The sequence below is a fragment of the Chiloscyllium plagiosum genome, unplaced genomic scaffold (genome assembly GCF_037043375.1).
Source record: "Chiloscyllium plagiosum isolate Xiang-an unplaced genomic scaffold, Cpla_swu_hap1 HiC_scaffold_12, whole genome shotgun sequence".
Taxonomy (NCBI): domain Eukaryota; kingdom Metazoa; phylum Chordata; class Chondrichthyes; order Orectolobiformes; family Hemiscylliidae; genus Chiloscyllium; species Chiloscyllium plagiosum.
This window is the reverse complement of record NW_028270150.1, coordinates 21,563,016-21,579,195: the sequence shown is the minus strand read 5'-3', so window position 1 is coordinate 21,579,195 and position 16,180 is coordinate 21,563,016. Positions and strand designations below refer to the sequence as shown.

Genomic DNA, 16,180 nt, shown 5'->3' with positions numbered 1-16,180 from the left:
CGAGATCCTGTTGTAATCTGAGGTAACCCTCTTTGCTGTCCACTACACCTCCAACTTTGGTGTCATCTGCAAGCTTACTAACTGTACCTCTTATGATTGCATCCAAATCTTTTATGTAAATGACAAAAAGTAGAGGGCCCAGCACCGATCCTTTGATGAGATGTCAAATGAAAGCCCTACCATCTCTTGTTTAGAATAGAATAGAATGCCTTCAGTTTGGAAGCAGCCCATTCAGCCCATTAGGTCCACACCAACCCTCTGAAGACCATCCCACCCAATCCCTGCAACTCTGCATTTCCCATGGCTGCTCCACCTAGCCTGCACATTACTGGAAAATATGGACAGCAGTTAGTCTGGCCAATTCACCTAACCTGCACATATTTGGACTGTGGGAGGAAACCAGGTCACACCCACTGAGACACAGGGAGAATGTACAAACTCCACACAGACAATCACCTGAGGCTGGAATTGGACCCATGTCCCTGGCACTGTGAGGCAGCAGTACTGACCACTGAGCCACCATGCCACTCCCAGCTCTTGTTTACTTGGTTATAAAAGGTCTGATGCTATTAATTGACTAAAAGCAAACTCATGTTCACAATGTAGTGCTCAAAACGTATCCCTTATTCAACCACATTGAAACAAATTAATTAATTATTTATCTCATTGGCATGCACAATGATGTAGGAAATATGGCTACACTTCTAATGTATCTGTAAAGTATCTTGGTATCTCCTAAATCAAAAATGCAAACTTTTAATTTATTTCCCATCACTTCTAACTAATTGAGGTAAGTGATAAATTGAGATTGAGATCAAACCAGTGAAACAAAAAAGCACTTTTAGCTTAGAGTTACTTTCCTCTCTCCTGGTTTCTTCTCTTTATTAGTCCGGGATGACCTGCGTAATGAAATTCGAGATTTTGAAAATAATTACCGTGGAAGGGAACTACCAGGGTTTGTCAACTACAAGACGTTTGAATCACTGGTAAAGGATAACATTGTAGAATTGGAAGAGCCAGCCATTAATAAACTGAAGGTTGTCACAGGTATGTGATTGTTATAATAAATGTTAACTTTGTATTGCAAGAATGACAAGAATATTTATTTCTTCAGGGCATGAAAGGATTTTCATTTAACTCCTCATCAAGGAATCATCAAGGAATCCGTAATAATTACTTTTAGAACATAGAACATAGAACATAGAAGAATACAGCGCAGTACAGGCCCTTCGGCCCTCGATGTTGCGCCGATCCAAGCCCACCTAACCTACACTAGCCCACTATCCTCCATATGCCTATCCAATGCCCGCTTAAATGCCCATAATGAGGGAGAGTCCACCACTGCTACTGGCAGGGCATTCCATGAACTCACGACTCGCTGAGTAAAGAACCTACCCCTAACATCTGTCCTATACCTAACCCCCTTAATTTAAAGCTATGCCCCCTTGTAATAGCTGACTCCATACGTGGAAAAAGATTCTCACTGTCGACCCTATCTAAACCCCTAATCATCTTATACACCTCTATCAAGTCACCCCTAAACCTTCTTTTCTCCAATGAAAACAATCCCAAGTGCCTCAGCCTTTCCTCATACGATCTTTCTACCATACCAGGCAACATCCTGGTAAACCTCCTCTGCACCCGTTCCAGTGCCTCCACATCCTTCCTATAGTATGGCGACCAAAACTGCACACAATACTCCAGATGTGGCCGCAACAGAGTCTTATACAACTGCAACATGACCTCAGTACTCCGGAACTCAATTCCTCTACCAATAAAAGCCAGTACGCCATATGCCTTCTTCACCGCACTATTTACCTGGGTGGCAACTTTCAAAGATCTGTGTACATGGACACCAAGATCCCTCTGCTCATCCACACTACCAAGTATCCGACCGTTAGCCCAGTACCCCATCTTTTTATTACACTTACCAAAGTGAATCACCTCACACTTAGCTACATTGAACTCCATTTGCCACCTTTCTGCCCAGTTCTGCAGCTTATCTATATCCCGCTGTAACCTGCCACATCCTTCCTCACTGTCTACAGCTCCTCCGACTTTCGTATCATCCGCAAACTTGCTCACCCAACCTTCTAACCCCTCCTCCAGGTCATTTATAAAAATGACAAACAGCAATGGTCCCAAAACAGATCCTTGCGGAACACCGCTAGTGACGGCACTCCAAGATGAACATTTGCCATCAACTACTACCCTCTGTCTTCTTCCAGCCAGCCAACTCCTAATCCAAACCTCCAACTCACCCTCAATGCCATACCTCCGTATTTTTTGCAGTAGTCTACCATGGGGAACCTTATCAAACGCCTTACTAAAATCCATATACACCACATCTACTGCTTTCCCCTCATCCACCTCCTTAGTCACCTTCTCAAAGAATTCAATAAGGTTTGTGAGGCACGACCTGCCCTTCACAAAACCATGCTGACTATCCTTGATCACATTATTCCTATCCAGATGTTCATAAATCCTATCCCTTACAATTCTCTCTAAGACTTTGCCCACAACAGAAGTGAGACTCACCGGCCTATAGTTACTAGGGTTATCCATCCTCCCCTTCTTGAACAAGCCTCCAATCTTCTGGCACTACTCCTGTAGACAACGAGGACATAAAAATCAAGGCCAATGGCTCTGTAATCTCTTCCCTTGCTTCCCAGAGAATCCTAGGATAAATGCCATCAGGCCCAGGGGACGTATCTATTTTCACCCTTTCCAGAATTTCCAACACCTCTTCTCTACATACCTCAAAGCCATCCATTCTACTTAATTGTGACTCAGTACTCACATTGACAACAATGTCCTGTTCCTGATTGAATACTGACGAAAAGTATTCATTCAGTGTCTCCCCAATCTCTTCAGCCTCCACACGCAACTTCCCACTACTATCCTTGAATGGGCCTATTCCTACCCTAGTCATTCTTTTATTCCTGACATACCTATAGAAAGCCTTAGGATTTTCCCTAATCCTACCAACTAAGGACCTTTCATGTCCCCTCCTTGCTGCTCTTAGCTCTCTCTTCAGGTCCTTCCTGGCTACCTTATAACTCTCAATCGCCCCAATTGAACCTTCACGCCTCATCTTTACATAGGCCGCCCTCTTCCATTTAACAAGGGATTCCAATTCCTTATTAAACCACGGCTCCCTCACACGACCCTTTCCTCCCTGCCTGATGGGCACATACTTATCAAGGACACTCAATAGTTGCTCCTTGAACAAGCTCCACATATCAATTACACCCTTGCCTTGAAGCTTACTTTTCCAGGCCACACATCCTAAGTCATGCCTCACAGCATCATAATTTCCCTGCCCCCATCTATAACTCTTGCCCTGTAGTGCACACTTATCCCTCTCCATCACGAGAGTAAAGGTCACCGAATTGTGGTCACTGTCCCCAAAGTGCTCACCTACCTCTAATTCTAACACCTGGCCTGGTTCATTACCCAGAACCAAATCCAGTATGGCCTCACCTCTTGTTGGCCTATCCACATATTGTGACAGGAAACCCTCCTGCACACATTGGACAAACACTGACCCATCTAACGAACTTGAGCTATAGCTTTCCCAATTAATATCAGGAAAGTTAAAGTCCCCCATAACAACCACCCTATTACTTTCACTCTTCTCTTGAATCATCCTCGCAATCCTTTCTTCTACGTTTCTAGGACTATTAGGAGGCCTGTAAAAAACTCCTAACAGGGTGAGCTCACCTTTCCTATTCCTAACCTCAGCCCAAACTACCTCAGATGGCGAGTCTTCATCCATCGTCCTTTCCACAGCTGTAATACATTTTGTCGGTCCCTTCTATTATCTATATGGTGGTATCATCCCTTTTGGTTTTATCTTACTCTTATCTTTAAACTACACCCATCACAAAACTTCTCTTCCTCTTCCATCTCTGCCCTTGCCCCTACACCCCTCTTCTCTATTTACTTCAATTCTGTTACATTTCTGACCTTTACCAGCTCTCACAAAATGCGAGTGTTGACATGTTGACTCTCTCCATGGATGCTGCTAGTCCTGTGAAGTATTTCTAGAATTTATTGTCTTTATTGTTGTACAATCCAATCACTTCTCTGAACTGTTAACTCCCAGAAAGGACATTTTCCCAATGTGTGTTCATCAAGACCGAAAATAAGGTCGAAACCAAAAAGTACAAAACCATTAAGAAACATTAAAAATGGTTGCAGGTTCATGAGTGGAAAATGTGATTTTATCCACGTTTTCTGTTCCAGAACTGACAAGAACAGCTTCAATTGAAATTGCTGAAGAGCATTTCAAAGCCTTTTCCAACCTTTTTAAATTTGCCAAGGTAAGATATAAATACATCTCGATGACAAATCATTTGAATGAGGTGTGTCTATTGGTAGGCAGTGGCTGAGATTTGTTATCAATGGCAAACCATCTATTTCAAATGTTTGAATTTTGTATAACATATGTGAACAATGGAACAGCAGGAGATCTCTTAGTTCCTCAGGCATGGTCCATTCTTCAATTCCAATGTGATTGATTTCCAATCAGTTATCCATCTTGTTAATTACCTTCCATTCACCTCTTTATTTGTATTGGGGTGTGGGTGTTATCAGGTTGCATTGCTTGCCTTTGAGAAGATGGCAATAGGCCACCTTCTTGGACTGTTACAGTAGACACACCCTTCAGGGAGGGAGATCCAAGATTTTGACCCAGCCACAGTGAAGAAACAATGATATGCTTCCAAGTTCATGTGACCTGGAGTGAATTAGGAGGTATTGGTATTCCCATGTGTCCCCTCCCCTTGTCCTTCCAGGAGGTAAAACTCGCAGGTTTGGAAGTTGTGGTTGGCGGAGCCTTGACAAATTGTTGCTGTACATCTTACAGATGGTGCACACTGCAACCATGATGTGTTGGTTGAGGAAATGTTTAAGGTTGTCACAGTTTTGTCCACTCAATTAATCTAAGTGTCCCCCTTTTAAAATGTCTGTTTCTATCTGCACAATGTGCTATGTCTTATCACTTTGTATCATCTGCAAGCCGGGATTGAAAAAAAACCCTTCCTGATGAAGGGCTTTTGCCCAAAACATTGATTTTCCTGCTCCTCGGATGCTGCCTGACCTGCTATGCTTTTCCAGCACCATACTAATATTGACTCTGATCTCCAGCATCTGCAGTCCTCACTTTCGCCCTTTGGAAAAAAAACCGTCCATTTCTTCATTGGCTTCACGTTGGTAGTACATGGTGAACACCTAAGACCACAGTACATGGTGATAACCTGAGACCCTGGTACATGGTGATAACCTGAGACCCCAATACAAGCCATTTGTCCCATCTCACCAAGCACAGTGCATTCCCTTTCTCTGTCACTTGCTGCCAACTCAATTACTGACCCCTATCGAAAGGTTACATCCACTCGCAATTTATTTTGAGGAATTTGTTGAAATTAAAGCATGAGATCAAGCGACTCATTCCTGTTCTTAAAGGTTTTGGCAGTTTTTAATACGAGCTTCACAAAGCAAATGCTTTCTCTCACTCCTCACTTCCTTGCAACTGACTGTACCTCTTTGTCTTTGTATGTAGATCAAAATCGAATCCATTAGCCATCAACAAGAGAGTGAAGCAGAGAAGATGCTGAAGGCACAGTTCAAGATTGAGAACATGGTGTACTCCCAAGACAAAATCTACAGCAGTAATTTAAGTACAACAAAAAACACGGCATCAATATTTGGTGCAAATGCCACTGTCCAGGAAATGTCACACCATGTACAAACATACTACAAGGTACTATAAATACGTCATCAAGATAACCAAAGGAAAGCCAGTTAACACTAAACCTTGTGCACTGTTGATGAGTGACATTTGATTATTTCTCTATTTCATGTCATTAAGATAATTGGCAAGTGAATTAGTAATGGCATGATTAAAAATTTTTAACACAGTAATGATCTGAAAGGCATTGCCTGAAAGGAAAATGGGAGCAGGTTCGATAGTTCACGATTATTGGATTAATACTGGAAGGGAAAATATTATGGAACAAAACTGAGGAAAGAATAGGGGACTGGGTTAAAATAGAAATCTCTGTCAAAGCCCCAGTATGGTCTCTAAGTGGTCTCCATTGGTGCAGTTTATTAAGTGCAGACATCATCATTTATTGTTTACCCTCAATTATCTTTGAGTAAGTGGTAATGAAGCATCCTCCATAAATAAAACTGAGCGAAATACAAGACCATTTCAAAAAGCAGTTCAGAAACATGCCTATTTCTGTAGATCTAAAGTAATATACATGACAGAAAGTCAAAGTGCAAAACATTTCCTTCCTGCAAGGACACTATTGTGCCAAATGGACATGGTGAATTGGTCATGATAAATTGCCCATAGTGTTAGGTGCATTAGTCAGGGGTAAATATAGTGTAGGGTAGGGGAATGGGTCATTCTTCAGAGGGTTGGTGTGGACTTTAGATTTGATTAGATTCCCTACAGTGTGGAAACAGGCCCTCCGGCCCAACAAGTCTACACCGACCCTCCGAAGAGCAACTCACCCAGACCCATTCCCCTGCGCCTAACACTACGGGCAGTTTAGCAAGGCCAATTCACCAAACCCGCACATCTTTGGATAATAGGAGGAAACCAGAGCACCCGGATGAAATCCACGTAAACACAGGGAGAACGTACAAACTCCACGCAGACAGTTGCCCGAAGCGGGAATTGAACCCAGCTCCCTGGTGCTGTGAGGTAGCAGTGCTAACCACTGAGCCACCGAGCCACCCTTAATCTCTGTAAAATCCCATTAGATTCCCAAAACGTACTTGGGCCAAATGGCCTGTTTTCATACTGTAGGGAATCTAATTTAATCTAAATATGGGTGTAATAAGGTGATATTTGGAATGTTACAACTTTTACTTTATGAGCCAAGTTGTTTTATGGGCACCATTACTGATATATTTTTAAAATTAAGAAGCTTCCGCTATTAGTGTGTTGCTTAATTGTCTATCACCATTCATGACTGGATGTGGCAGGACCAAAGACCTTAAATTTGATCTGCTATTTGCAGAATCACCTTAGCCCTATCTGTTACATGCTGCTTCTGCTGTTAAGCTGCATCATATTTACATTTGCCTTCCATGCACTGTTGCAGCCTTCAGCTTGACAGGAATGATAGAGCAGAGAGAAGGGAGTTCGATTTATCAGGTAATGAATAGGTTAGCGTAGGTGATCAGCAGGAGTCTTCCTTGCCCATGTTTACCTGTTCCCACGAGGCTTGATGAGGTACGGAGTCAATGCCACAGACTTGTAGGATGCTTTGCTCCCTGCTGTGCTGCCACCATTCTGGTGAATGCGGTGCCTGGGACATTGTAAAGTATGATTCCATCTGAACAGCTGTCACAGGCTGATGCTTGACTAGTCTGTGCGGCAGCGGTCTTCATTTAGGTACAATCCTCCAGATGTTAGTAAGGAAGAGTTTGTACTGTTGATGGGACAGGCATTGCTGTTGTCGTGTCTGCTGCCTGGGTCAGTGCCAAGTGGTCTGTCTGATTTTTATTTCGTTTAGGCTTCACAACAGTTTGATATAAGAACACAGGAGCAGGAATAGACCATTCAGCCCCTCAGTTCCACCATTCAGTGAGATCATAGCTGATCCGAGTCTAACTCTTTATAACCTGCCTTTGACCCATATTCCTTAATACATTAGATAATTGTTTAATAAAAAATCTCCGATTTAAAATTAGCAACAGATCTTGCATTGACTGCTATTTGTAGAAGAGTTTCCAAACCTCTACCACCTTTTGTATTTAGAAATGCTTGCAACAATCTCTCCTGAAAGGTCTGGCTTTAATTCCCAGACTCTGCCCCCTTGTTCTGAAGTCCCCAAACAGTGGAAATAGTTTATCTTTATCTTTTTTTGTTAATATCTTGAAGAATATAACTGAGTGGCTTGCCAGGCCATTTCAGAGAGCATTTAATAATCAACAGTACTGATGGTCTGGTCCACATGTTTCTCCAGGTAATAAAGACAGATTTTCTTGTTTAAAGGACATTAATGAATGAGTTGGGTTTTTGTGACAGACAATGATGATTTCATGGTCAAAATTAGCCTAGCTATTAATTCAGCTCAACTCTGCTTTCCAGTCTTTCTCCCCATAACGCATGGTTCTCTTACAGATTAATGATCTGTTTAATTTTGGCCTAATTATACTTTATGACCCAGCATCTGCGGGTTGGTGACGATTTGCCACGGTAGATTCGCCACCGTTGATTAGCCACTGCCAGTTCTCCACCAGCGTTTCTCCTCTGGGGTGGTTTGATCTCTGGAGACGACTATTCACCACCGGAAAAAAATATATATGTACTGATTGTTTTCCCTCCCGCCTGTTCTTTCGTACTTCTCAGACCCCTTTATTTATACAACTACATACTACATATTGATCAAAAAAGAGGTAAAATAAATATCATTTTATTGGTTTATATATAAAAATGAGTTACAAACTTTAACCAGAAAAAGGAAATATATTTTTAAAATCTTTATAATGGCAGTAAAATCTCACATTAATATTAAACAATTATTAAAGATGCTAGGACTGACTGAGGGACATCAGCTACACATTCGTTAATAAGAACACTCGGTACTTCCTGCGATTCTTCTGCACAATGTATTCAACTTGTTTTCACTTCTGCAACTTGGACACTTGCTGCGGAATGGGAATGTGTGTGTTCTTCTATTGTTTTTATCACAGTGCCACTCTTGGTGTGGATCCGTCCATTACATCGGCCCCTTTGTTCACATCGCCAAAACTTAATATTTGAATCACTCTTGGATAGTTTATCAAAAACATATATAAAGCCATTGTGGTAAAACTTCTTAATTCCATGTTTACTAATAATTTCTGTTTCCATTTTGAAGACTTGAGGGTAAATCGAAAAAAAAATACAAGCTTAAAAAAAACTCTCCTGTAACGAAAATAAGTTGTTACTGCAAATATTACCTTAACCAATATAACGACAATTTATATAGTTTAGATATGCTTGTTCTCTAACATTTTAAATGTTATTAAATAAAAATAAATTTCTATTAACAAAAATAAATGGTTATTAAAACAAGTAAACACTACCACCAATATTCAAAATATACGACTTATTTGCGGTGGCAAATCGTCTTCAGTGGCCAATGGGCGGTGGATAAGCGTCCTCGGTGGTCAAAGGGCAGTGATAATCATCGGCGGACAATCTGCTGTGGCAAATGGTCCCATCCCGGTCTCTGCAGCCATCTGTGGTAAAGATTTCCACAGATTCACAGCCCTCAGAGTAGAAATTCCTCCTCATTTCCACCTGAAATGTGCACCATCTTCTTATTCTAGGATTATGTCTGGTCACAAGAGCATTATCCTGGGCCACTGGATGACTAACCCAGAGACACTACCTCTACACAGTATATGCCTGACATGTATTAATTGAAGTCAAAGTCTGTCATCCCCTATAGTGATATTTGAACTCCATGTTTCCCCATCATTAGATCAGGCATCATAATTGTACTCCAATAACACACCCACTTGTATGATTGTACTTGAATCAGTGATTCTCTTAATTTAATTGTGTCAGTTCAATTGGAGTAGAACTAATGCATAGCACTCAATCCTCCTTTATTTTTGTTCCCCTGTCTTAGATTGCTTCTTGTCGACTGGCTGACCAGATTCCCCTGGTAATATGCTACCATATTTTACGTGAATTTGCTGATAAACTACAAGGAGAGATGCTCACACTCCTCCAAGATCGAGACCGCATCGATGAATACCTGTTTGAGGATCAAGACACAAAGAGGAAGAGAGAGACCCTTCAAAGCCAAATGAGTCGACTGATAAAAGCACACAAGGCTTTGCTTGAATTTGCTTAAAAGCTTATTGAAAGCAGATTAACAACTTGATGTGTAGTTCTTTCTACTTGTCTAATTATCACCTCACATGCAAGTGTTAATTTTCTATAGTTTCAGTTGCTAGTAACCCAAAGAGTCATTGTATGTGTCTGAATGTTACTGACAGTTATCATAGGCAAATTATTACAACAAGGTGGAGGATCATCGTTATCTTCCTCACTTGAGATCCATACTTTCACCAAGAATCACTAGGAAGTCAGCAGGCTGATCAATCTTCACTTATCCACTCTTCCCAGTCATACAATAACTCTGAATGTCGCCGACTGAAGTTGGCTAACATGGTATAGGCTATGGGCTGAGCTTTGAAATCTCTTTGGTAGCATGACTCAGTTACTCACTGAGGATTGAACTTTCAAGGTCTTGTCTTTGAGATGTTGCATAACGTCTTCCAAAGAAAAGTTAACTTCTTCAGAGTTGCTATCACAAACCTCTAGACTAGGTAGTTTCTTCTGGTGCATTGATAGTGTCCCAGATTCAGGAGTCTGAGTTCAAGTCCCTCCTGCTCAATGCCACCCCGCCATCATGTGTCCATGACTCACCCAAACCTATGGGAAGATTATAATATTAATCAGCCCTTAGCAACTGTCTCTCGGGACATGAATAGATTATAGTACAATCAAACAATTTCCTCAACTAGTATGTACCTTTTAAATACATATTAAATTGGGCCACTTGAAGAAACTTACGACCAAAACAACGCTTCCTTGAAACTGTATGAATGAATGAGTACTGTCAAACTGATAATAGTAAATAAAATCTCACAACCCAACTGTGGTAATCAGTTTCATAACCTCTTTACTTTTATTTAGTACATGTATAATTTCTGAATTATTTAGATCATGTAGGTCTCGTATTTTTACTACCATTCGTTAACTTATATGATACAAGTACTAACACCTCTTAATTATGCAAGGAGACCAGATAGACACTCTAATCCCATCAGGAGTGACAGCCGGCATTTAGCAAATAGAGTCATAGCGTCATGGAAATGTACAGCACAGAAAGAAACTCTTTGGTCCAACTTATCCAAGCTGACCAGATATCCTAAACTAATCTAGTCTCATTTTCCATTTCCGGCTTCCCCCAAATAGAGGTTACGCAGAATTTTGTGTACAATACATGCCATTATGTGACACCATACTGGTTGAATTTTCATGTGTGTAAGCACTGTGTATAAAGAGACTACTGCAAGAACTTACATCAGATTCCATCGTCACCTTGAACTGTGCGACTGTAGATGTTTAATAAAGTGGTTATTTCTGTCACTCACTGATTTCAGTCGCTATTTGAACATGATCCTGCACAGGATATCAAAGCTTCTTACTGTTCCTTCCTCTTTAAAACACCGAGAGATGGCATCTCACTATTTAACCTGATTTAAAAAGAAATATATTAACTTAGGCCGAGAGTCTTCATTTTATCCAAATGCAGTTTTGGATTTGGACTTGATAGACTGGAATCAACAGTGAGGAAGTGATGGATATTGATTTGGACAAACCTTATTGCCACCATGAGTCCTCACTGTACCTCACCAATGCAGCCACTGCCAATGCCACAAGAACTCTCACCAGTCCCAAATTTGCCTCCGCCGCCACCTCCATTAATGTGCCATGGAAACAGATGCCACCAGGAAGCCAAACTCACCTCCCCAGCAGCAGCCATGCATTGGCACTAGGACTAACTTTGGGGCAGTAGCACTGGGAACCCAAACTCAACTCGGATGCCACTGACACAAATCCACACGGAGCCCACTGGCTGCCAATGCTGTCGCCAGACCCAAGTTCTCCAACAAAAGGTTAGTAAAATACAAGAGGAAAAGAAAACAAAAAAAAACAAGGGAAAACAAAAGAAACAAAAAGAAAAGCGGATGGAGTGGACAAGCCACGGACTCAGATGCCCTACTCCACTGACGTCTTACTGGAATTTATGATGTGGAGGTGCTGGTGTTAGACTGAGGTGGAAAACTCTAGAAGTCAATTACACCAGGTTATCGTCCATCATCAGGTAGCTAGTGGGGTAGGATCATAGGACACAGAATGTATAGCTAAAGGTCATGGTGTCACACAACTGACGCCACACATTGTACAAACTGAGATTGCTGTTAAGTCTTTCATGGAGGCATAGAATCATAGAGATGTACAGCATGAAAACAGACTCTGTGGTTCAACTCATCCATGCTGACCAGATATCCCAATCCAACCTTGTCCCACCTGCCAGCGCCCAGCCCATATCCCTCCAAATGCTTCCTATTCATATACCCATCCAGATGCCTTTTAAATGTTGCAATTGTACAGCCTCCACCACTTCCTCTGGCAACTCATTCCATACACGTACCACCCTTTGCATGAAAAAGTTGCCCCTTAGATCTGTTTTATATCTTTCCCCTCTCATCTTAAACCTATGCCCTCTAGTTCTGGACTGTCCCACCCCAGAGAAAAGACCTTGTCTATTTAGCCTATCCATGCCCCTCATGATTTTATAAACCTCTATAAGATCACCCCTCAACCTCCAACGATCAAGGGAAAACAGACCTAGTCGAGATTATAGTGGTGCTGGAAAAGCACAGCAGGTCAGGCAATCCGAGGAGTAGGAAAATTGATGTTTCGGGCAAAAGCCCTTCATCAGGAATAGAGCAGCCCTAGCCTATTCAGCCTCTCCCTGTAGCTCATATCCTCCAACCCTGACAACATCCTTGTAAATCATTTCTGAACCCTTTCAAGTTTCACAACATCCTTCCGATAGGAAGGAGACCAGAATTGCACACAGTATTATCTCTCTAAAACATATAACCAAGAAAGAACCCACTCTGTTCACTACTACAGACTCACAGCTTGGCCCCAAGGCCCACACATAAAACTATTCACTTATCTGTCTCTGTGCTCTGACTTTTCCCAAAGACGTTCCTCCAAGATCAGTTGTGAATTTCACTGTTTGTTAATTTTCCCAGATGTACTCCGATGTCCTGCAATACATGAAATCAACAGCAAAAGCAGTAACTGTGCAGGTTCACTGCTCTGTCAGTTAGCATTTGGGTTTCTTTCTTTCTGTCCTGCTTCACCATGTGTTGTTCCTCTCCCTTTTAAAAGTGCTGTTGTTTTGACTTTTTTTCTCCAAAGTCCCAAAACAATGCAACAGCATATAAAGCATAATTGCTGCTCCTAGAATTCGAGGAAATCACCTCCAACACCTAAAATACCTCAGAAAGGAGCAGCCTGTTACAGTCAGAAATTTTTCCCGTCCTCCATCTTGGATTACCCAGAATCTGCTTGAATCATTTTTTAACCTGAATACATTTTTGCAAAGGATTATTAAATATCTGCTTAAATGTTTGACACTGCTCATCCACTGACTGTGGTCTTAGGTTTTTTTCCCAACATGCATTAGACAACTGTTTCTTCATATCTGCATAATTTTTTTTATTTTAAGTTGAGGGCATTATTTTGAGATCAGAGTTTCTTTCACTGTTATGATCATTACTCTCTTCCCCTGTTGCTCTCCCATGTTATAATCGTTACCTCCTAGAGAATTCCGAAACACGAGATGTCTTATTAACTTTACCTCATTGCTCATTTCTCAATCTAAAATAACCTCTTCCAGGTAAATTCTGCAAGCTACTGCTCTGATGAACATAACAAATTCATCTTCCATATTACTCTTTCCTGTCTGATTTTTCCTGTGAATCCGCATATTAAAATCAATCATGTCAATGCCTTCTTAAATGCCTCCTTCATTTTATCATTGTTTCCCAAAAACCTCTACCCTCCTGATGAAGGGCTTTTGCCCAAAACATCGATTTTACTGCTCCTCGGATGCTGCCTGAACTGCTGTGCTTTTCCAGCACCACTCTACTCCAGAATCTGGTTTCCAGCATCTGCAGTCATTGTTTCTACCCTCTTTGTTGTGGCAATGTGTCCATATCTCAGACACTAGCTCATCATGTCTGAACCAAAGCTCCTTGATCAGCTGATGTTTGCAGATGTGGACATAAAAGGATCACGCCATCTCTCACAAAACTACAGCTGCAACACATCACCTACTCGGCCATATCTATTTCAGAAGTACAACATCCTTCTCTCTCTTATTGTTTTACATTATTGCATTCTGCAAATATTTTGGATGGTGTGAAGAATACAATTTTATACATTTTTATTAAAATATCATTTTATTAAAACTTATTTCACTGGACATAATCAAGTTTGTTTTTCCATGCTTCTCAATGAAGGTGAATAAGCAATGCCAGGTTTATGAGCCATTCACAGATATTTACAAAATTTTACAATCAAAGCACAGGTATGCGATGTAGAAAGAAGCCTTTCTATTCGCCAACGGAGATTTAGTGCTCTGTGCACTAAGTGGACAACTTTAGAAGTGAATAGTGAGTAAGCTCGTCAAAATGAGAATCAGTTAGATACTTAATGTGGGGACTAGTGAGCCACTCATCCAGTCAGAGACCTCACCACTGAAGTGCCACTCTTCCTGAAGCTGCTAACCAACTGGAGTCCAGTGGAATCTGAGTCCTGGCTCGGGTTGTGAAGTCATGAGGGGGCTGAAACAGTGAGCCGGTGAGTATCCTTTTTTGATGTTGGGGGCGTGATGTTTGCTGGAGTGGGAGGTCACAGGGGGTCAGCAGATCGAAGGCAAGTACAAGGGAATAGTTTTCAGCAACCATGCTGTTACCTCCACTCCTGCTATCCCTCGCCACAATTGCCCCAGATAGTGGCAAATAGAGGACTCTCCACCCCCACCTAAGACAACCCGATTAGGAAACCATCTACTTTCTCTCCTGCTAGGAAAGTGGGGGTTGGAGGGGTTGGAGTTGCAATTCAGACAGTAGCATGTTGATTATTGTGAACCTGCCTAAGATAAAGGAAAAAGTGAGGTCTGCAGATGCTGGAGATCAGAGCTGAAAATGTGTTGCTGGAAAAGCGCAGCAGGTCAGGCAGCATCTAGGGAACAGGAGAATCGACGTTTTGGGCATAAGCCCTTCTTCAGGAACGAAACGTCGATTCTCCTGTTTCCTGGATGCTGCCTGACCTGCTGCGCTTTTCCAGCAACACATTTTCAGCTAAGATAAAGAAATGCAGGATATGAGGAATTGATCACTCTCCATTTGGCTAACGCCAGGCTCTGATAGGGATAACCCCGAGTGTGACGTGGCCAGTGGGAAAACACAAATACAATGTGGCCGGTGGGTTAAATGCAGTCGAGAGATCAGACTAATCATGAGTTTAAACCTATCATTTATTATGGCAAGACAGGAAGATCAATGGGGACCCCCAGGGTCTCTCATTAACCAATTTATGACAGACAGACATTCACTCATGAAACAGATGAAAAAGGGGGTAATGGCATCCATCCCAGCCCCTAGATCATTTACTTGCTCACAAGTCAAAGCTTTACACTGGGCCTCGGTACATGTGGCTATAAATTCAATTCAATTCTATTCAATCAACAGTGAAATTCGTTCTTAGAGCAAAAAGAAAGATAGGACCAAGAAAACTGGGGTCTTTATGGTGCATCAGCTGGCCGGCCTTATAGGCCTAACCATAGAGGAGAAAAAAAATCTCACAACTACGAGTTAGAGATACTGTTTGGTGTTTAAAGGTGTCTGTCTGTCTGTCTGTCTGTCTGTGTGTGTTTGTGTGCATATGTGTGTGTGTGTCTTTGTGTCTCTGCCTGTCTGTGTGTACTTGTGTGCGTGTGTCTGTCTGTGTGTGTGCCTGTCTGTGTGTGCCTGTGTATGTGTGTCTGTCTGTGTGTTTGTGTGTGTGCTTGTGTGTGTTGTGTGTGTGTTTCTGTCTGTGTGTGTCTGTCTGTGTGTGCTTGTGTGTCTGTCTGTCTGTTTGCGTCTGTGTGTATGTGTGTGCTTGTGTGTGTGTGTCTGTCTGTCTATCTGTGTGTGCTTGTGTGTGTCTGTCTGTGTGTGTGTGTGTGTGTGTGAGCCAGTTGTCAAAAGAATGTGGAACAAGGTTTCTCATGAGGTGCACCCTCAGAAGGGAACACCTTTAGCATACATGTATGTTTATTACGAGCCTGATTATTACATGTATGTTTATTACAGGCCTGATTCCAAAACAAAAATTGGGAAACATGACAAACCCACAGCCACCCGGAATACGTCAAACTGACATCCAGCAGCCCCCACGGGTATGGGAATTAAGGAGAGTAGGATTTATGTGAGATGCTAGTGGACAAGTGACTTCCCATATCCATTACCGATCTACCCTTGCCCACAGTTAACAAAATGATTTATGTGACAGGGATTGTCT

The 16,180-nt window shown here is 41.8% G+C and overlaps 1 protein-coding gene across 3 annotated transcripts in view; it reads left to right on the top strand.

Moving 5' to 3' along the window:
* The window catches only part of LOC122555398 (interferon-induced GTP-binding protein Mx3-like), a 45,809-nt gene extending 34,633 nt beyond the window's left edge, over window positions 1-11,176 (top strand). For all 3 annotated transcript variants that reach the window (XM_087992492.1, XM_043701368.2, XM_043701369.2), the window contains 4 exons: window positions 889-1,047; window positions 4,249-4,325; window positions 5,567-5,767; window positions 9,645-11,176. In XM_087992492.1, coding sequence (XP_087848618.1) covers window positions 889-1,047; window positions 4,249-4,325; window positions 5,567-5,767; window positions 9,645-9,872 — 665 coding nt within the window. In that variant the 3' untranslated portion in view covers window positions 9,873-11,176. The remainder of the gene's footprint in view (window positions 1-888; window positions 1,048-4,248; window positions 4,326-5,566; window positions 5,768-9,644) is intronic.
* The last annotated feature ends 5,004 nt before the right edge of the window (window positions 11,177-16,180 follow it).